Source organism: Chanodichthys erythropterus, chromosome 15, assembly GCF_024489055.1.
Source record: "Chanodichthys erythropterus isolate Z2021 chromosome 15, ASM2448905v1, whole genome shotgun sequence".
NCBI lineage: Eukaryota > Metazoa > Chordata > Actinopteri > Cypriniformes > Xenocyprididae > Chanodichthys > Chanodichthys erythropterus.
The window spans coordinates 5175620-5184221 of record NC_090235.1 but is presented as its reverse complement, the minus strand read 5'-3'; the positions used below and the strand labels follow the sequence as shown (position 1 = coordinate 5184221).

The window sequence follows — 8602 nt, the reverse complement described above, 5'->3', positions numbered from 1 at the left end:
TAAAAATATGTTCTGCTTCAAGTTGGTAACAACATATATTTTAAGATCCTTCTAATGAATTTAATATTAGAATTTGAATTTGAATTTTCATGCATCTAAAAATATAACAAATACACATACATTTTTTCCAGTAATCACACACAGACACGCACAAAAAAAATATTGTTTAAAATTTTATTCAAATTTTTTTTTTGTAATCGACAGGTTGTGAAACAACAGTTGAAGAAAATAAATAGAATAATAATAATAATAATAATGATTGTTCATTAATGGTAAATCTGTAAATAAAATGTCTAAAAATACATGGATTCATCGGAACATGTGCCAATGATCCTCTATCTTCATAAATAATTTAAAAAATGCCCTCCAAGAAATTGATAAATTAATTGCAAAAAAAGATAGAAATCACTTTCCCTAAATAATAATAATAATAATAATAATAATAATAATATCCCAAATGTTTAAATCTTGACCTTCATTTTAAAAGCATGATATATACAATGAAATACATTTTTAAATGTTTTAACGTTCATGAATCTTCTCGAATCATCCACAATTTTTTTCTTAAAAAGAAAGAAAAACTAACAAAACTAAAAAAAAAAAAAAACTAACTACAGCCTCTCTGTGATAAACTATATTCAGTACTTTTAGGGAGGATTGCAATATAGGACCAGCATCCTATACCACAGGTAATTTGTTTCTGTAAGTATTAAAGATGAAGAACTATGTATAACTGGACTCAGATTAGAGACCAAGAGCAAATCCTTCAAAACTCCCAAAACTTCTCTAGCTACCATACCTCCAATGATTCTTTGCTCTGATCGCATTGACCCAGTCCCACCCTCCCAACTGTTTCGATATGTCTACACATGGTCCCCTGGAATTTCTATATACATATTTTAGATTGCTGCACAAAGACTTTAATAGTCTGTAGTTCATTTGAACCCAGAAGTGAAACTTGTGTAGTACCGACATATTTGCGTTGGTCCCATTTGTGTGTGTGTGTGTGTGTGTGTTGCGTAGATGTGTGGGTCGAGGGCAGAAAAGTCACGACCCACAAGCACACGGCACAACAGCTTGTGAAGCAGAAGAGCGAGTGGCGTTGCGTTGCTGATTGGTCCTATATCGTATACTGTTAAGGTAGTAAATCATTCTATTTAACCTGCTCCTCTCCTGCGATAAGTCTGTCTTTATTACTATTAAATGTATATTTTTTTGTTTAAATAATCTCGGTAGGTCTTATACTGTAGTTTTGCGAAAGTTGTTGGTCCCGTAATTTGCAGCAGAGGAAAAGTGACTCCATTTGTATTCTCCTTTCTTCCCTGTGAAAGAGAAAGAAAATGAAAACAGCAGTTAAGAACAAGTCACATCGATCCGCAAAAAAACAACAAAAAAAACACACTCCTACTTGGTTCACACAGTTAAAGGGTTAGTTTACTGAAAAATAAAAAATTCTGTCATTAATTACTCACCCTCATGTCTTTTCAACCCATAAGACCTTCTTTATTCTTCGGAACACAAATTAAGATATTTTTGATGAAATCCGAGAGCTATAGACAGCAATTTAATTACCAATTTCAATGCCCAGAAAGCTACTAAAGTTAAAATAGGCCATGTGACTACAGTGGTTCAACCTTATGAAGTGACGAGAATACTTTTTGTGCGCAAAAACAAATACTTTATTCAATAATTTCTTCAACCGATGCGTGTGATGTTCACGCGAACAGCGTCGGCCAATACCGAGCCGGCGTTCAGATAAACACGGAAGCGCTGCACTGTGTTTACTACATCAACAGCACAGGAGACTGACAGGGAAGAGAAGAAATTGTTGAATAAAGTCGTTATTTTTGTTTTGTTTTTGCGCACAAAAAGTATTCTCGTCGCTTCATAACATTAAGGTTGAACCACTGTAGTCACATGAACTGTTTTAACAATGTCTTTACTACCTTTCTGGGCCTAGAAAGTGGTAATTAAATAGCTAAAATATCTTAATTTGTCTTCAGAAGATGAACAGAAGTCTTACGGGTTTGGAGCAACATGAGGGTGAGTAATTAATGACAAAAACTTCATTTTTGGGTGAACTAACCCTTTTGGGAAGGTTATCTAATGCTTACCATTCTATACTTCCATGCAACCTATGTTGTGAGTCAGTGAATGGGGTTTTTATGCAAGTGTGTGTTTTTCTATGTTAGTGATCGTTTAAAGTGGGGAAACATTTCTGGCAGGCAAACAAATTTCCAACATGCACCATAGGAATTCTGGGCTGTATCATGTTCAGATGGTGACTTAACTGCATCCTTTTTGGGTGCTCAAACAAATGATTGAATGTAAATGAGCTAGAAAAGAGTTTGACTGTAAAATAACCCAGAATTCCTACAGAGGAATGCTGTTCTTTGGTCGGCACAATGCGTCACTTATTTCACCATAACAACCACAAAGTGTCACCTCAAACCTCAGCGTGAGAGGTTTGAGAGGTATAATGAATGAAGTTCCCTACCTCTCTCTCTCTCTCTCGCTCGCTCTCTCTCACGCTCAAACGCACGAGTCGTTCGCATCATTCACGCAAGCACGTACACAAGCTCACTCGTTGGCACGAAACAGCATACCCACTAGCACAAACTCTCTTGGAATCAAATACAACCACACTGAGACCCCCCCACCCCACATTCACAGTAACTATAACACCACCAGACTACATATGGGAGTATTTTGTAGAAGAAATAGAGTCATGACCAAACAAAACACAGAGGAGACTGATCAAAAACAAAATCCACCCAAAAGTAGCACATTAAGCTGGTTGATTAGAGTTCAATAGGATCAATTTAGGTAGAGTAACTCCGTTAGCTACGAGTTACGTTAAGAGTAAATCACAGATGTAGTGTCAGTTATTGATCAGTATTTATAAAACAAAAAGAGAGAGTCACAACGCACCAAACACAGTCCATAGTCACCACGGTAACCCGCCATGCACTCTCAGCATGGAGGATACATGACAAAGGGCCAAAAAACAAAACTGCTAATGGCAACCATCACAGGCAGGAATATCGCCACAGCAACCAACACAGGCCAATCAACTTACAAACCAACGCTGTGGGAGGAAGGGGGAGCTTTATTGGTTGCTAGGCCACCGTAGCCATAGCGACGTGGTCTCCGCACGAGTTATGATTGGACGGGGCAGCCTTGGTGTGGATGAGGTTTTGTTTGTTTGTTTGATTGTTTTTTTGCAGGAGAGTGAACAATGACACAGCACAAAAACAATAAATGAAAGTTAAAATTAATGAGTGTTTTTTTTTTTTTTTGTCCTTTTCGACTACGTTTTTAAGATCTAATGCTGATGAGTTACGCTTTTATTTAGGTAATCAATCAATCAAAACAGGATATTCTGGCTAGACTGGTTAGTTTAGAACTGCTCACATATTATAAAGCATAATACTGAGAGATTTAGTGAAGAGGCACTTGTTATCTTTTCTGGTTTTGCTCACCTGTTCGTCTCAGTATGGGCGGTTGGCGTCTTTAGGCCTCTTGAGCTGAACTTTAAGCCTCTTCATGCCGATCTGAAAGCCGTTCATGGACTGGATGGCAGCCTGAGCGCTCGCCGGGTTGTCGAAGCTTACGAAACCTGTGACCAGCAACAAGAAAGAAACAGAAGATGAAAACGCTGTGGAGGAAGTGTGTCGGTGAATGAGTCACTGATGATCTGCTTGTAATTTCAACACCGTTTTAAACTGCAACTTCTGCTTATAGCTGCGGAGAGATTTAACAGACTAAATTAAATAAACAGATCATTAAAAATGGTCATGAATGTTGCAGTAAAGTACAATTAAATGTAAGCAGAAATAAATAAATAAGGCGTGAAATACATATTTAACTTGATCCCCACCCTCAAAACTTTGACAATTGTTCACAAGCTTTTCAAGGCTTATATCATGTCGTATTTCAGACATATTTCACACCCAATTTATTTATTTGTACTCACCTTTAATCATGCTTATTGACAGAAACATTTCATTATGTATTAAATTATTTTGTGATGTATTATATTGTCTGCTTTATTTCATGTATTTCATGAGGTTTTCATTTTAAGGTGGCATTTAATGTTCTTTTTAAAGGTGCAGGAAGTGATTTCTGAGAATCGTTGTTGAACACTGTTGATATTTGAAATCAGCCCAAACAAACACACCCCTCCCCAAAATGCACGAACATGTTCTTTGTGTGGAGTGGGTGTCTCTTTGGGCGTTTCTCAATACCAAGTACGCAAAGTTCGAACTTGCGTCCTTGGTTGGTCAAACTTGCCAAGTCAGGACAACGAACTCCCGAGGACGGGAGGACACAAGTCCGGTGTTTCTGCAAATGGCACAGCAGCGTTCTTGATAACGTCACTCAGCTCGCTCTGGCTACTCCGGTTATCTCTGTATGTATATTTTAGGCAACAATAAAACAAAATATGTTATAAAAAAAACACTTTTCGTTTTCATTAATAGCCACACAAATGTGGTTCAGGCAACGCATTTATTGATTATCTTCACTGCAATAAAACGAAATTTAAAACACAACCCTGCCTCTTTTCATTTACATTTAAAATATTAAACACATTAATATGTGGTTTTGGCAATATGTGCATATGTACTCTGATTATCTTAATAAAATTTGTAATAAAATGAAATATGGCATAAACACAACTGTGTCTCTTTTTGTTAAATGTCAGTCTTAATGATCAATATTAGCCATTGTAAAAGGTATAAGAAGCTATACAATAGCAAGAAAGACAAGCAAGCAATTCAGGCAAATGTACAAAGTCAGTGCTCTAGTAGGCTACAATGTAAAATAGCCTAAATATTCAAAGTTATGAAACTTCAGTTTGCCCTCAAACAAAATGATTTGTCAAGAAACAAATTATAGATTCATAAGACCAAAGATCGCCAGTTAGATGTACACAAGTCAAATTATATCACATGTTTAACCACTACAGAGACATCAGAGCCAGCATCAAACGTCAGAAGGACTAGCCGAGGTATGACTGTTCCAGGAGGGGTTAATGAGCGCCAAACACCCGGTGATCACCTGGATCTCACAACTCCAAGACGTCAAATTTTCAAATAGATGCTATCTTTATAAATAAACCACAGATTTGAGCTTTAAACAAATACATTAGAGCCTCTACTCTTAAAGTTGCCGTCTGCGATTTTTGGCCCTCTAGTGGTTAATAAACAGAACTGCACACGTCTTGCGGAGGAACATTCTAGCCGGAGCTACTTTTCTCTGTGTATGTCTATGGCGAATCACGCAGTTACAGTGATACTCTGCAGCGAGTCCTACCAGTCTGGTCTGAAATAGTCAGAATATAAACACTTATTATAATTGTATCATAATGATTCAGGATAAGACAAAAACACGTCATGTTGTATATTCTCATTATATAATATTTGTAAATTGTTAACACAAAAAAGTTGCGGACTGCAGCTTTAAAATTACATTTCATGACACCATAACAGTATTTTTTTTTTTTAATTACGCAGGTTTCCTTCAGTATTGACACTTGCTGGTTGGTGCGAGATGCATTCTGGGATACCTGGCTGTATCAAGTCGGCACAAGTCACCTCTCGATGCATACCCGATAAAAGGGGCGGATCAAGAACACATCCGGGGATTTGAACTTTAATTGGCTAGATGTGAACTTTGAATTGGAACAATACTTAGGCAGCGAATGATGACGTTTCACAAGAACACAAGTACAAACAAGAACGTATATTGAAAAATATAGCTTCAAAGTGAAGATGATGAATGAAAAAAATGAACATACAGTACACGGGTATATGCAAGTAAGTGTTCGTTGTTAGTTACTAGCAGCACCAGCTCCAGACAAACATTGACACTCAAAACATGTTACTCACGTATGGAGCAGAAACAACGCAACATCGCCATCTGTTTTCAGGCCTTCCCACTTAGGTCTCTTCAGCGCTGGAAAGCTTTTCTAACATTAAAGCAGGTCCTAAAGCTCTCGCCTGATCATAACCCTTCTTTTTCCAGTGATATTCTTCAGATCTTTTCTCTTTTGTAATGTCTCTCAGCCGTCTCTCTTTCTACAGTCTTTCTTCAAATCTCCCTGTTGCTCACTCTTTCTCCTCCCCCAATCATGAGTGGACACGCCCCCTACTGCTGATTGGCTACAAGTTTGTTGTGGTGCTCGGTCTGATCCACTTTCAAAAATCACTTATTGCACCTTTAATGTTACATGAAAAAAATATGATGTATTTCATTGCATGTATTTTATTGCAACATTCATTGACATATTTTATTGAATATTTATATAATTTGGTCTGTTAAATCCCTCCACATATAGCATCTAAATCGCTCTTTGGAAGACACTCACCAAAGCATTTGCTCTGATTGGTGGCGCGGTCAACGAACACCTTGGCTGAGATGACGTTACCGAAAGGCAGGAACATCTGCAGCATCTCCGAGTCGGTGAACTCCTGAGGCAGATGATAAATAAAGATATTGCAGCCTTCTGGTCCTGGAGAGAGTTAGAGAAGGGAAGGAATGAGCCCAAACAGAGAAGGGAAATGCGTTTTTTTATCATAAAAGGAAGTTGTTGATTCCTGGAAGAAACATGGTGCTTTGAATCTTTTGCTGAAGAACAATGATCAAGAAATATGTTCATTAATAGACTTGGGAATAATCAAAACAGGATGTCAGTGGTCATAGTAGCCAGTGAAACAGGAAATGACATTGTTACCTTCTCGTTGTTGCAGCTGCTGCGGCTGCTGGGGTTGCTGGGCAACCAAGGTGGGCTGATGTGGAAATGGTTGACCGACCAATCCATAAGCAGCAGGATATGTAGCTGTGGGTGGAGTAATGAGGTTAGACATCAGACCAGGGCAAAGTCATCTTTTTTTGAAGTGCCATTCCACAGTCTGTATTTGTTATTTTGAGCAGATAAGACCTTGAGAAAGACAAACTGCTTGCTATAAAAATAGCCTAGCCTTAAATTAGCAGTTAAAAATTAGCACTCAGTAGCAAAAATAACCACTGAGAGTGTTGTGAATCTCAATTATCTATGTTGACTATCCACATCAGTGAATTAATTCACTCAGCAGTTCATTTACATCATTATCCTTCACGGAAGTCCACCTGTAGCAGCTTACATAGTTTAAAATGTTTTAGTGAAAATGCAGCTGTTTATAATTAATTATTCGATTATGATTAGATTATTTGAATAAAAACATGCATATGAATAAAAAAAATCATTGTGTTCATTTAATTGAAATCATGAAAAAAATGTGGAAAACAATGTTTGTTTATTGTAACTACATTCGATTGTATTTTACTTCTTGCTTTTGAATTTGAATTTGAATTTCTGGGGGTTCTGAAAAAGGAAGTACTGTATTTCACATTCTTAACTGTTGACAAATTTTCAGTTTTTCAGGAGTTGAGAAGCCTCACCCGTGTAGTGTTGCATGCCTGTGTACGCCTGCTGGAGAGGATCCAATGCAGGACTCTGAGCTGAAGGATACATAAATATTGAAAACAAACAGAAGAATAGGATGAGACAATTGGTATAAAATATAAATATTTATACATACATCAGTAAGACCAGAGTGTGAAGGTTGAATTAGCAGAGCAATAGCACAGCTGTACATAAAATATTGCAATCCACACAACATGATGGGAGACATATCAGAGTAGCTCATCTGTGACCAAGACAGCAAGTCTTTGTGGAGTGCTGTGGTATCCAGGGTAATGTCGGCATACCACCACAAGGACGAACCACATCCAACAGAAGTAACTGTAGACGAAAGAGGAAGCTGTCTGACAGGGATGTTCAGTTACTAACCTGGATTGTATCCTCGATACAACCCAGTTGCACCTCGACTCTCTTGTTTCCACCAAAACTATTTGCCAGGAGCTCCACAGTGTCAATATTCATGGTCGGGCTGCTATAGCCAAACCTTTTGTCACTAATGCCAATGCCAAATGTTGGTTTCATTGGTGCCAATAGTGCAAATCTTGGGCTGTGGACAAAGTGAAACATGTATTGTTCTCTGATGAGTCAACCTTCACTGTCTTTCCTACATCCGTGGGAGTTACGATGTGGAGACACCCCAAAGAAGCTGAACTCTCAGACTATTGCTGCCCAGAGTGAAGTACGGGGTGGATCAGTGATGGTTTGGGCTGCAATATCATGGCATTCCCCTACTGTGCCTCCTGATGGGCCAAGCACTACAGAACCATTCTGGAGGACCATGTGCAGATAATGGTTCAAACATTAGGGGCTTTCGCATCGGAGGAACTTTTTCATAGTTTCTAAAACTATTGGCAGAACTACCCGTTTTTTGGCGTGTTCGCACCACAGGAACTAGAAACTCCTTTTAGGGGGACTAAATTAGATCTTACTTCAGAATAGGATCTAACCCAGCACAATAGGAACTACCAGTGATGTAAGTGTACGTTGATTGGCCAACTGCATATAAATACCAGCACCCAGCATTTTTAAAAATCAGTGTTAAGATACTTACTCCACAAACATGGAAAACAGCGATAACAGCATTTACCTGTTGTCTGTGGGTTTGTGTTCTTTTCTCTGCAAGTTGCTGTAGGAGAT

At 38.1% G+C, this 8602-nt stretch overlaps 1 protein-coding gene across 2 annotated transcripts in view; it reads right to left on the bottom strand.

Annotated features, from left to right (window-relative positions):
* Positions 1-241: 241 nt before the first annotated feature.
* The window catches only part of LOC137037931 (CUGBP Elav-like family member 3), a 72273-nt gene continuing 63912 nt past the window's right edge, over positions 242-8602 (bottom strand). For both annotated transcript variants that reach the window (XM_067412350.1, XM_067412349.1), the window contains 5 exons: positions 7444-7503; positions 6737-6841; positions 6371-6514; positions 3483-3619; positions 242-1322 (listed from right to left, as the gene is read on the bottom strand). In XM_067412350.1, coding sequence (XP_067268451.1) covers positions 3492-3619; positions 6371-6514; positions 6737-6841; positions 7444-7503 — 437 coding nt within the window. In that variant the 3' untranslated portion in view covers positions 242-1322; positions 3483-3491. The remainder of the gene's footprint in view (positions 1323-3482; positions 3620-6370; positions 6515-6736; positions 6842-7443; positions 7504-8602) is intronic.